At 56.2% G+C, this 12,213-nt stretch overlaps 1 protein-coding gene across 1 annotated transcript in view; it reads left to right on the top strand.

Moving 5' to 3' along the window:
• Positions 1-2,768: 2,768 nt before the first annotated feature.
• The window catches only part of MGAT5B (alpha-1,6-mannosylglycoprotein 6-beta-N-acetylglucosaminyltransferase B), a gene marked incomplete at both ends in the record, with an annotated part of 56,012 nt that continues 46,567 nt past the window's right edge, over positions 2,769-12,213 (top strand). The window contains 2 exons of the mRNA XM_084298333.1: positions 2,769-2,836; positions 9,149-9,261. Of these exons, the coding sequence (XP_084154459.1) occupies positions 2,769-2,836; positions 9,149-9,261 (181 nt within the window). The remainder of the gene's footprint in view (positions 2,837-9,148; positions 9,262-12,213) is intronic.

The following is a 12,213-nucleotide window of genomic DNA, read 5'->3' as shown; positions in this document are numbered from 1 at the left end:
CGAGGACTCTGCCTGGGCCGTGGCCCATCACATCCATCTCTCAGAGCCCCAGTGGCTCCCTGCTGTCCCCTGCACCCTCCTGGGCTGTGTGTATGGGAAATGCCTTGCCTCCTCCCCGGGTGATTCCCCCAGCAGGGTCCCATGGAGCTGGGAGCAGGTGAAGGCTTGAGGTCTGTGCCAAGGAGACCTGGACGTGTCCTTTTGAGTCAGGGTTTCCCTCTAATCGCAGTGTTTATGGGGTTTTGCACATCGTTAATAGGGCTGTTACCACATCACTAATGCCTCGGTGATCCCATGCAGGGTAATGGCCAGTTGCCACTTAACGTGCTGGCTGGAGCCAGGACAAAAGCTTGTTAAACTGGGATTGCCAGAAACGGATTTCTGTGTTTTATTCTGCTGTGTATTTTTGGCTGGCTGGCACTGCAGGAGGCACCTGGAGGGAGCCAAGGTGTCGGAGCTGCCTTCTGCCTGCTGGAGAAAATTCCCCTTGCGAGGCAGAAGGGACTGAACCAGCCTGGGGCAGCCCCAGATCAAGATGTTTGGGGCCACCATCTCCTTCCTGGTCCCTGCCTGCCCTTTGCCTGCTGCTGCTGCTTGGCACAGCCCAGAGTCATCCTTAGGTGAGGCGGGGGGGTCCTGTCCTGCTGCAAAACTCAGGTTTTTCCATCCCCCTGCTTTGCATCTTTTGGACAGGACGCCCGAATTTCCTCCCAGCTCCTCGGGAAGGCCGTTTCCATGAGGTGCCCCCAGGAACGGCTTCGAGGAGGGGTGTCCTGCTGGGATGTTGGGCTGCCTGCTTTGGAGAGCAGGGAGAGCTGTCCCAGGGGTTTCAGTTTGGCTTGGCAGGGCTGGCTGCTGCTTCTGATCCACTCTTCCTGCAAATCCACTGCACGTCCTTATGTCCACCTGCCTCAGCCCAGCACCATCCTAAAGGGTGGATGAGCACAAAATCCCTTTTGTGCTCAGGAAACTCTGAGAGAGGATTTTTTTTTCTTACTTCTCGGCAAAAAGTGCTGTTTCATGGGGAATTTCTAGCTGCCTTTTGTCTGCGAGCTCGCCTGTGTCTGGGGCTGTCGTAGCACGCGCTACCTGGAGCATCGCTGACTTAGGGTCACTGCTTTTAGGGAAAAGGAAGCAGAGGGATCCCTGCTGGGGGCTGGACATGGGGCACCCATGGGGTCTGTGAGCCTCGGGCTGCTTTAAGCATGGGGATGCTCTTTGTGCTCGTCACCTTTGTCACCTCCCTGGTGCATGAGCTGGGGGAGGATGGGAGAACCTCTGCTGAGCTCAGCAGCTGCTTCTCCTCCCTCAGCTCCTACGGCCACCAAGGTCACGTCTCTGCCTCCCTGCCTGGCCCTGTGCCCGGGCACTCCTTTTGGCAGCACCCAGGGGTGCCCGGGAAAGCTGCACCGTGGGATGTAGCAGTGAGCAAAGAGGTCGATGGGGAAGCAAAACCACAGCCAGAGCCCAATTGCAGACCCAAGGACTCCCCCGTTCCCCCAAGGCAAGGGGGAACCGTGCTCACAGCCCCGCACTGAGCACAGGGCACCCAGCTCCTGGGGGTGCTGCTGGCCTCCTGGGCTCTCAGCCCCCCCCAGGGGGTGGCTGTAGGGACCAGGGACAGCCACGCTCCCCCTGAGCTCAGCCTGCCCCAGGGATAAGCGTGCTCCTCCTGAACCAGCCACATGGAGTAAAGCACTGTGAGAAACCACCTGCAGCTGCTGGAGTGGCATTTTTATTTGTGACTGCAATACCAGGCAGCCTGAAGCAGGAGCAAAAGCGTATTATAACCTTATATTCCCTTATTATAACCTTAAATATAACCTTAGATTCCCTATTATTCCCTATTAACCTCCTAACCTTATATTCCCTGTTATTACACTTAATTCCTCCCGTTTCCTCATTGGCCCAGCACTACAGGTTCACAACCTACTGGATGCTTATTTCTATACCCTATACGTACAATTTTATTTGACCAGCCGTTAATTTCTCCTTTTTCTTTGGGGAAAAAGGACAAGAGGGCTGGTGATTTTTTATTTTTACATATTTCGTGCTGCTCGTCTCCTTTTTTTCTTAGCTATCCTCTTTGTTTGGGGACAGTGGGACCTTCCACTGGGGACCTTCTGCTGTCCCCTTACCTGCTTAACGTACCCCACGCTGTTATACCTGAACAATCACTTTGGAATATGCAAGATTAGTGGAATTTTCCACTGCAAAACCACATTTTCGCTGCACAAACCACCTCCCCAAACCCCCATCACAATACAAAACCCCATCTTACCGCAAAACCACCCCCCAACGCAACACCCCAACTTCATCCCTCCCCGCTTTTCCAGCCTCTCCCATCCATCCCCAAAACCCCGTGACTCCAAAAAAAAAAAAATTAAAAAAGGGCTAAAAAAACCCCGAAATCTCCCCAATTACTCCGGCGCCGGGGCCGCTAGATGGCACACGGTGGCCGGGCATCCCCGGCGCAGGCTGCGCGGAGCGGGGCGGAGCGGAGCGGTGCGGAGCTGCCCGCGGGGCTGCGCGGAGCGGAGCGGGGCGGCCCCGCCGGGGGCGCGCCGGGCGGCTGGGGGGGCAGCGCTGGCCCCGCTCCGCGCCCCGCTCCGCACCCGCTCCGCGCCCCGCTCCGCACCATGCGGCCCCGCTGAGGACCCCCCCCAAGTCTCCCCAGCTCGCTGCTGAGGTTCCCCTTTGGGGGATTGAGGTGGGGGGGGGGGGGGGCGAGGGTCGCCCCCTCCCCGCCGCCCCCCCGCCTGTGAAGGATGATCACAGTCAACGCGGATGGCAAGATAATGGTCAGAAGATGTCTCGTCACCTTGAGACCCTTTAGGTAAAGTTGGTTGTCTTGGCTCTGGGATGGAAAGCATTTTTATTAGTATTATTATTATTATTTTAATTTTTATTTTCTTTATTTTACCATTATTATCATGATTTTATTTTTATTTGCGCCTGGGGTTTGCGGCTCGCTGCTTCTTATTATTTAAATTTTATTTTTATTTGTGCCTGGTGTTTGCGGCTCGCTGCTTCTTCTTATTTTAATTTCATTTTTATTTCTGCATGGGGCTTACCGGGGGCATTGGTGCCACCTGGAAATATCAGGCGTCCAGGCAAGTTTGCCCGCAGGTCGGTGCCGTGCTGGTCCCGCAGCGCTCGCTGCCCCCCAGCTCCCTGTTCACTCCTCATGCTGGTACCTTTTGGGGGATTCATTTCAGGGCTGTTTGTGGCTGCCTTTTTTTTAATACCTCTGTCGGAGGTGTTGGTACTCACGGGAGAATTGGTTCCTCTGGCTTGGATCCGCTGCTGCTGACGGGGATTTTGAAACCCACACCTGAACTGGCAGCAGGGCTGGGGCTGATATCGTATCCGTGCCTGAAACCCAGCACGTCCGTGCCCACTCCTGGCTTTTTTTTCCCCCCCTTGGTTGAACTCTCCTCATCCTTGCCTCCATGCACTGGCTTTCCCCTTCCTCTCCTTGCTCTCCAGCATCCTCATTTCGCCAGGGATGCTTTTTGGTCACTCCCAGACCTGCACCACATGGGAGGCACCGGTAATTGCTTGGATTTGTTTTATGTTTTCTAAGGGGAGCAAAAAAAACCCACACGAGGGGAAAGCAAAGCGTGGCATGGGGTGAGCTGAGGCTGGCAGTGCTCCCCCCTGCATGGGGGAGCCTGGGACCACCGGAGGGGTCTGACCACTGCCTTTCTGCTGAGCCCAGGCTGCTGCTCGCAGACGGTCGGGAGGATGGGGCTGTGCTTGTGCCGCTCACTTGCGCTCGTGTTTTGGAGATGTCCGGCTCCGCCTGGCTCTGTGCTGTTTGCCTGGAGGCATTCTTGCTGCCGGATCCTGTGGCAGCGCCCTGGGGCTCAGGGACTTGGCCAAGGTCACAAGGGAAAGTGGTGGCGGAGCAGAGGTGTGAGGGTCCCTGCGGCTTGGGCTTGCTCAGGGCGTGGGGTGCATGGGTGGCTCAGTAGGATGAAAAGGGGCAAAGCTTTGGGGCTGTGAGCATGCAGCAGTGGGAGGGCAACAGCCATGAGAGGTGGGAAGGATGCTTGCACCCCAGGGGTGTGCTCAGCACAGCTTTGACAGTGGCTGCTTGCTTCCTCAGGTGGGTTTGAAGTCCCCAGGTGGAAGGGACTGGGTTGAGCATCACTCCCCCTGTGCCCTGAGCATCACTCCTGGGGCAGGGGAAGCTCATCCTCAGCAGTGACCTGGGATCAGGGATTGAGTCTCAGGGTGGTCACAAAGACCTGTTAGAAATGAGGATGTGGGTGGGGGGCTGTGAGGGTGAGAATGCTCCAGGCTGGGTTTTTTCTGGTGTCCCACACAGTCCTGCCTGCATGCCCTGAGCTGGCTTCTGCTCTCAAACCAGTGCAGACCAGTAAGGATACCACTGCGACCAGCAGGGTTTCTCTGTGAACCAGTCAGATTTTCTTCTACAAGAGGAGGAAGTCCTGAGACCCTCTCCCAGCTGTCCCAGTGCCCAGCTCAGCACCTCCTCTGCGTTGGTGCCCTGCTGATCCGGACCCCTCTGTGCCGTGGCCCTGTGGGGCTGTCACCTTGCTCCCACCCTGGGCGAGTGTTGGCTGTGCCCTGGTCCAGCTGTAACCCGGTGCAAATCAGCTCTGCTCCCCTAAAATCAGCACCCCCAGCTGATGTGAGCTGGGGACAATCTGCAGGAGCCAGGGAAGGTGCTGCTGTGGGGGTATTTGGGACAGGTCCCGTAAATCAGATCCTTGTTTCTGTCTGGGCAAAGCTGCACTGCTCAGCAGAAACCCGTGGTGTGATCCCCTGCCTGGTGTAGGCTCCTGGCAGCGGTGCCATCAGCAAACAGCGAGCAGGAAACCTGACCCTTTGCACCAAAACATTTCATTAATCACGCTCCAGACATGCTTAGCAAAGCAACGCGAAGCCCTGAGCCGTGAAAGCGCCTGCGGCAAGTGGAAAAGGGAGAGAGAGAGCAAGTCAGCGTGTGAACGGGTTGTGGAAGTGCCCGCGGATGGCTCTGACTTCAGCCTCAGCAGTGAAAGGAGTGCAGTTTGTGAGTGCTGGGTTCAGGCTGGGGTTTACCACGGGGCTGGGAGCGCCCCGCTGCAGCTCGCCTGGCGCTGGGTTTTTGCGGAGCGTGGGGTGTTTGGGACAGTTTGCCTGCTGGATACCAAGGGCAGGCTTTTAGTGCATCTACAATGCTGATCAGAAGGAGAATTTGCTCCGTGGCCCCTCGTGGGGGAATATTTCCCCTGAAATATTTCTGTAGGAGACACAGCAGTTGGCGTTAGTCCGGCTGCTGCTGTTGGAAATTGTGCTTCAGCCTTTGGGCTCCAGAGACTCAGGCGTTGAAAACCTGTCTGATACGAGATACCAGCCCTCGGCTTCCCTGTGCTCTTGGGTGATATTCCCCGTTTGGTCCCAGCAAGGCGCCGCAGCACCGCGTGCAGCTGGCCCCGGTGGCACAGCCCCATCCTGCTGGGTGCTGCTGGCCCCCCTCGCGGTGCTCGGTCCCTCCGGGTGCATCCAGCTCTTACCTGCAGGGCTAAAACCTGCGACGTGTGGGCAGCGCTTCTGATCTGCACTGACGAGCCAGGGAATTTGGCTTCCTCCTGGTTTGGGCATGGAGCCACAGCCCTGATTTGTGAACATTGCAGCGCGAGGTGGACGTGTGGAGGGACTTGGCACCAGAGCCCTGGCCCGTCGGAGCGCCGTGGTGGTGGATTACAGGTGACAGGCAGAGCCAGCGAGCGGGGGGGATGTCATTTGGGTCCCACAGAGCTCCCAGCTCAGTTGCTGGAAGAGCTGAGTTCTGGTAGATTTACCTACTTCGTGCTTCATTTTCCGGACAAGGAAAATTTCTGCTCGATTAAGGCTGGGCCAAATGTCTTTATTCCCCAGGAGCAGGTCAGCATGAGGTGAACGAGACAGGGTCCTCTGCTGCGAGCTGCCCCTGGAAGCTCCCTGCTGCCGTCGGGCTGGGTCTGCTTCTCCTCCTAAGCACCTTAATTTGGGTTAGGCTCTGAGCCTCATTTTTATTTAAAAAAGAAGAAAAAAAAAAAAAGCTTCCTGTGTCTCCGCCACTCTCTGTAATCCAGTCCAAATCAAAAAGATTTTGTCTGCTAATGAGATGCCTGAGCACAGATCACCTCCCAGCCTTTCCCTCTTCCCTCCCTTTCTTCCCGGAGTTGAACCACCGCTCCTTGCCAGGTTATAATTATGAAGATTAAAAATGCGTAAACAAGCTCTTGCATAACGATGAAGATACTGTCAATAGGAGGGGTGAGAATAAAGAGCGGGAGCAGCTCTGCTTCCTTCAGCAGCCCTCCCTCGGGTGATGCATCCCTGGGCGCCCCTTGGGAAGGGGCAGCAGGCAGCGGGTGGGCTCTGCAGCACCTTGTGCCCCCGGGGGACCCTCGGTCACGGGCTGAGCTTTGACCTCCTCCTCCTGCTTGTGCCTCCTCCGCGAGGCTGTTGTCCTCTGCCACGGAGGTCCTGCAGATCCTCTGCCCCAGGGGTGAATTCTGCCACCCCTGCGTTGCCTTTCCCCGACCCAGCGTGGCTGGGCACAGGGCAGGGTGATGGGGACAGGGAGCGTGGTGTGCCCATGGTCCCCAAATCGCCACCTCCCCAAGCAGATCATGCGACGCCCCGATGCTTCGCAGCATCAGGGATGCTCTGTGGCCTCTGCAGTCACCTCCCTGCCCGAGCTGAGCCGAAAGCTCCCTGGGAACCCTTCCACAAGGTCTGCTTTGGGAGGGGGCCGAGCTCCCCGGTCATCCCTGCGTGCTCACAAGCATCAGCCACAAACGAGCCTTTAGGGATGCAGGTCTGGATGTGATGCTTTTTATAGCTTGGCTAAACTGCTTTCCATCCCCTGGGGCAGGCTCATTCACAAATAAAAGGGCCTTGGTCTGCTTCATTCCTGGAGTGTCTGCATGGGATTTTAGGCTGCTTTACTCAGGCATTTGAACATCCCCTCCCTTGGTGAAGTCAGCTGTCCTTGTGCCTGGCCGTGGGTATCCAAAGAGATCTGTGAGTGTTCCCGGTGGCATTCAGCAGGGCTGTGCCCCAGCCTGGGCCATGGAGCAGGTCCAGAGATGCCACACACCCGCGCAGCAGCTTCTCCTCCAGGGCCACCAAATGAATGCTAACGAGGCAGGGCGTTGCTTTTTCTCTTGATAAGCAGGGGGTGAGAAACAGCTGGGGAACTGCAGCCGGTGCCCGGGTGACCCTGATCTGCTGCGGGACCCAGCTGGGGGTTGGAGAGGATAAATGTGAGTGGGGGGGGGCAGGTGGCTGCTTTTTGGCAGGGGCTCCTTGGAGCAGAGGGCTTCCAGCAGAGGAAATGCTTTGCTTGTGAGCTGGCTGGGTCTGGGGTGTGTAACTCTGGGGTGAGAGGAGCGTCGGAGCCAGCGCGATGCAGGTGGGAGCTGGTGGTGTCCCCAAAGGTGCTTCTTCTAGGGGGCAGCCCTGGGGGCTCCTCTGTAGGTTCCCTGGGAATCCCAGTCCTTCTCCAGCCTCCTAGTGCTGTGCTTTAGCTCTCCAAAGCATCTCCTGTAGTGAAGATGTGTTGAAGGAAGGCGCTTTGTTTTACCAGCAGCGGGTAATAGCAATGCTGATGTGCCGGAGGCTAGGTTTATGGCTGGCTCCTAATCCCTGCCTTTAAACTACAAAATAACGATTAGATGGAGGGCTGCAGAGTTCCTTTCCAAGCTTTTCTTTGGAAAAGTGTGATTTTGGTGTTAGGTAGCTGTGCTGTATTTCCACGTGTGAGTCCTGCACCCCGCGGGTAATGCTGTGAGCTGCTGAGCACGCTGCTGCTGCCCGGTGTCCGTGACTCGCTTCTTTGGGGCTCAGCGAGGCAGAAATGCCAACGAGCACCTGTACGGGGCTGTTCATCACCTGTGGGGTGCAGCTATTTAAAGACAAACCCTGTGCTCCATGAGGATGTTTGGCTGTTGTCTCTTCTCCTTGGAACTGGCGGTGGAAGGCAGCCAGGCGCTTGCTGGGCTTGGCTGTTTGGGCGCGCTGTGATCCCACGAGCGGTGGCCAAGTCTGTGTCTGAAAGCCTGAGAGGGCTTCCTGGCCTCTGGAAAGCACCCTTCAGCACGAGCTAGTGAAGAACCCTTTTATATCTCTCAGAGGAGAGGCTGTAACGCTCACAAATCTACGCTGAGGATCCCTCATGGACAGGCTTTTCCAAAAATCCTTTCTGGGAGAAACCTCCCAAGGTGCAGGATGAAGTGGAGTGGGCTCTGCGCTCCTCTCCTCGCTGTCCCCAAGCACAGCGTGCTGTCCTCGTGTGCTTGCCCTCCAGGGAGATGGGCAGGCTTTGTGTGATGCTCCTATGGTGTGTGATAACCCTGCTGCTTGTGCAGAGCCCTGCCTTCAGGCTTTTCACCCCTAAATTGGAGAGCAGCACCCCAGAGAGCTCTGGCATAGAGAGGAGTATCCCGGAGAGCTCTCTCATCATGCCCACAGAGGGACCAGGGGATTTGGGGGATGGTTTCCCAGTCAGCATAGGTCCCTCCCCGGCCCCTGGAATAGGGCTGCCTGTGCCTTGCGTGTGAAGCAGACACAAGGGGAAACACCGGTGGTCTAGCTACGGGGGGAACAAAAGGGTCCTGTGGTGTGTGCTTTTTTTAGCTCCTGTGGAAGGAAGGGAAGGCACAAGGTCTGTCTTTTCTCTGGGCCCCCTCTGAAGGAGAATGGCTATTGTCTGAGCGGTTCCTGCAGCCCGCTCTGCCCGAGCTTTCCCACCCCGGGCACGGGCCCTTGGCTCCCTCTCTAGGCCTGTCCATCTGAGGAGGTCGCAGTGATTTTGGAGGGTGGATTTGGGCTAAATCCACCGGTTTGCTGCCGGGCTTCAGGCAGGAGCATCCTGGGGCTCTCATTAAGTGTGCGTGGCTCTGGCTGTGGTGGGAGGCAAGGTGCTGCTCTGCTTTTGCACTGCAGGGGCAGCAGGGATGCTCCTTCCCCAGGCTGGAGGAGTGAGCAGGGGCTGCCCTGGCCACCTCTGCCACATGTCCCCAAGCAAAGCAGCTCATGTGGGTGCCGAGGGGCTGCTCTATGGACCCACGGGTGGTGGGGCTGTCCTGGGGAGCGAGCCGGGCACCCTGCACACCTCCTTACAGCGCTGCTTTCCTTCCTGCAGGATATTCGTGCTGGGCATTGGATTTTTCACCCTGTGCTTCTTGATGACGTCTCTGGGAGGGCAGTTCTCAGCCAAGCGCCTGGGGGACTCGCCCTTCACCATCCGAACCGAAGGTAAGCATCCTGCCCCCCCGATGCTCGATGACTGCCTGTGGTCCAGCTGAGGAGTGCTGGGGATGCCGAGAGGATGGTGCTTGGTACATCCCAGAGCTCCCTCCGGTCCCGCAGCAGGGTCACAGAGCCTGTTAGCATCCATGTCCCCATGCTGAGTGCAACCAGTCTGGGTCGTGCTTACAAAAGTCTGGTTAGGAGGGATTTGGGGCTGCTGGGGATGAGAAGATGCATATGAGGAAGGTGAGGAGAAGCTTTTTTGTGGTTATCTTTTAGAAGACATGTGCTTAAATTCACCTGCCTGGGACATTTCCCTCTGTCCCAGGAGAGCCCCAGCACCCTCAGGAGCTTGAGGAGAAGGGGTGAACACTGGAAGGGCAGAAGTTCCTGGTCCCATCCCCAAAAAACTTTATAAAGCTGGGGCAGAACTATTATTCAGCCTCTTCCTCCCCTTTCTGGATGCGGTAGTGGGGTCCCTTTTCCCATCCTCACTCCGGTCACCAATTTAACCCAAACCTGAGTCCCCTGACTCACACCTTTGTGTGTCTCCTTTTACCAGGTGAGATGGATCAGGGAGCAGAAGGAGCCTTTTATCACATCTTTGACTCAGCTGGGCTCCCTGCTGTAGGCGATTAAGCCAAGATGTGTGAGCTGGCTCCCCGTGCTGCCTCTGGGCTCTGGGGTGCTCCTCACCAGCAGGGAGAGATGGCCCCGGCTCTGCTCGGGGGCTGCACATTCTGGGTGTGTTTCATTTATAAAAAGAGAAAAACATCCATGATCCTAAATCTTCCAATTTTTCATGTCTTCGGTTGGTCTGTAACTCCAGGCAAGGAAAGTGCTGCTTTGTTAGCAAGCTCAGGAATTGTGACCAAGTCCATTTTAAGTCATTGGGTGGATTTGCCGACAAAGTTACTGCTTCCAGGTGATTTGCTGCAGGTGTGGCTGCTGCCGTGCCTCTTCTTGGGGAAGGTTTGGTCCATTTATCATCCAACACACCGCCTGGAAGAGGAGGGCTCCTCTCCTGTACCTGAAGCAGGGGTGCTGTTTGGTGCTGGGTACCTGCGTGTGGGGAAAACCCTATCCTTGGAGACATCCAAAGCCCCTCTGGGTGATGTGAGGCTGCAGAAACCTCGGTCAGAGCTCTAGGACTGCTCTGCTTGGGGCAGGGACATGAGCCTGACCCCATGGAGGGGTGCTGAGCTGTGCTGGACCCCTGCGTGATGGGGCAAGGGTCGGTGGGACAGAGACAGATGCGCTTTTATTAGCGCCGTGAGGTCTCAACAGGTCTGTTTGAATAATACACGGGCATTTAATTAACACGTGTTACGGATCCCAAGAAATATTGCTGGCTGTTATCGTTGCTGTTAAGAGCACGATGCCGGGCTGGAGACAAGCTCGGAGGAGCAGGTTAATTTTGCTGGGCTGATGAGCTTTGATGCAAGCAGCGATGGGAAGCGGGCCAGCACTCACAAACCTGCACGGGTCCAAGCCCAGTGGCTCTGGAGGAATTCCTGGGTGCGTGCTCAGGTCTGCTGAGCCTCCTGGTTTGGGTGTCCTGGGACAGGCTCCCCATCTACAATGAACCGAGGTCCTCTGCAGTGCTGCCTGTCTGGGCAAGGGGTGCTTGGGCTCCTCGGGGTGCTGGGTTCAGCGGCCCCTTCTGAGCATCCTTCGTTAACAGATTAATTTTGTGTTGCAAGCCGGCAGCATCCTTCCCATCTGCTCAGCTGTGGGCTGCCTCACCGACAGAGCAGGAGCTTTTACCAGGCTGCTTGGCTAGCCAGGATCCCATCCTGCTCTGGTCCCTGTGTTGGTGCTGGTTGTGTCCGCAGGGTGGAACTGGAGCATCCTGGCCTGCCAGGTGTGAGCGAATAATCCCACGTCCCAAAATTTGTGGCTGTGGAGAGCCAGGAGTTGGACCTGGCACCCAGGGGCTTCAAAATAATTCGTGCTGGAGAAATCCTGCTGGCTTGTGGAGCACCCATCGTGCTGCTGGTTTATAACCCAGGCTGGGGCTGTTCCTGCTTCTCCCCCGTGTCCTGCCCAGCCCAGCCCTGCCTCTCGGGTGCTGCAACCCAAAATCTGCCCCTGGGTCTGATGTGTGCTCACCCAAAGGGTGCTCCGAGCAGAGCAGGGGGCTTAGGGGAATGGCACAGACTCACCCAGGGTTGTCTTGGCTTGGAGCTGGGTGAGCAACAATCAAAGCCAAATGAAGACAGATGTAAGGCCAGAGCATGAAAAGGAGAAATGGATAATGTCACAATCTAGGAGCTAATCCCCTTTTTAATTTTATTTTTATACGTGAATCCGCTTCTTGGAGGCTTTCTCCAAGTTTCCTGGTGTGTGCCAGAAATCATGCCTCGGATGGGTTCTCTGCCTGGCGATTCGATGCAGCAGAGGCTTTGCCTCTTAACGATAAATAAAAACCTTCAGAAATGCGAGTTATTTTATCCTAATCTGCCGCCGTCAAGTAAACACAGACAAAGGTTCCTTTGTTTTGAAATGGCCACCGAGAGAATTTGTTCTACAAACAAGGATCTAGATGAGAAAGAGAGAATAGACAAGTCTATAAATTTTGAATGTGGGAGACGCTTTGGGAGCAGCTCGAGACTCGAGAGATTCAGGTTTCTGTGCCCTCGTCTCTCCTCCTGCTTAGAATTTGAAATGTTTTTTTCTTATTCTTTCTCCTCCTGAGCTTCTCCGCTTTGTTTTACTGCTGGAGTAGAGCTGGCCTGGGGCAGGGGTCTGATCCGAAAACCTCACCAAAATGCTTAATGGGCAGAGCGGAGCAGTGAGTGCTGGCAGGGCGACGGCAGCTCTGGGGCCCTGGGCTGGTCTCGGTGATGATGCACAGCCCGCTGCTGCGGGGCTTAGCAGAGGAAAATAGGTTATTAAGTGTTAAACCGTGATTACAAGTGGCTGGAATATCGCCTGCAACTGCTGTAGCTAGTTTAG

This window comes from Netta rufina (assembly GCF_964035555.1).
Source record: "Netta rufina genome assembly, chromosome: 19".
Classification (NCBI taxonomy): Eukaryota; Metazoa; Chordata; class Aves; order Anseriformes; family Anatidae; genus Netta; species Netta rufina.
Note: the sequence above shows the minus strand (reverse complement) of the source record. Positions and strands in the feature narration are given on the sequence as shown.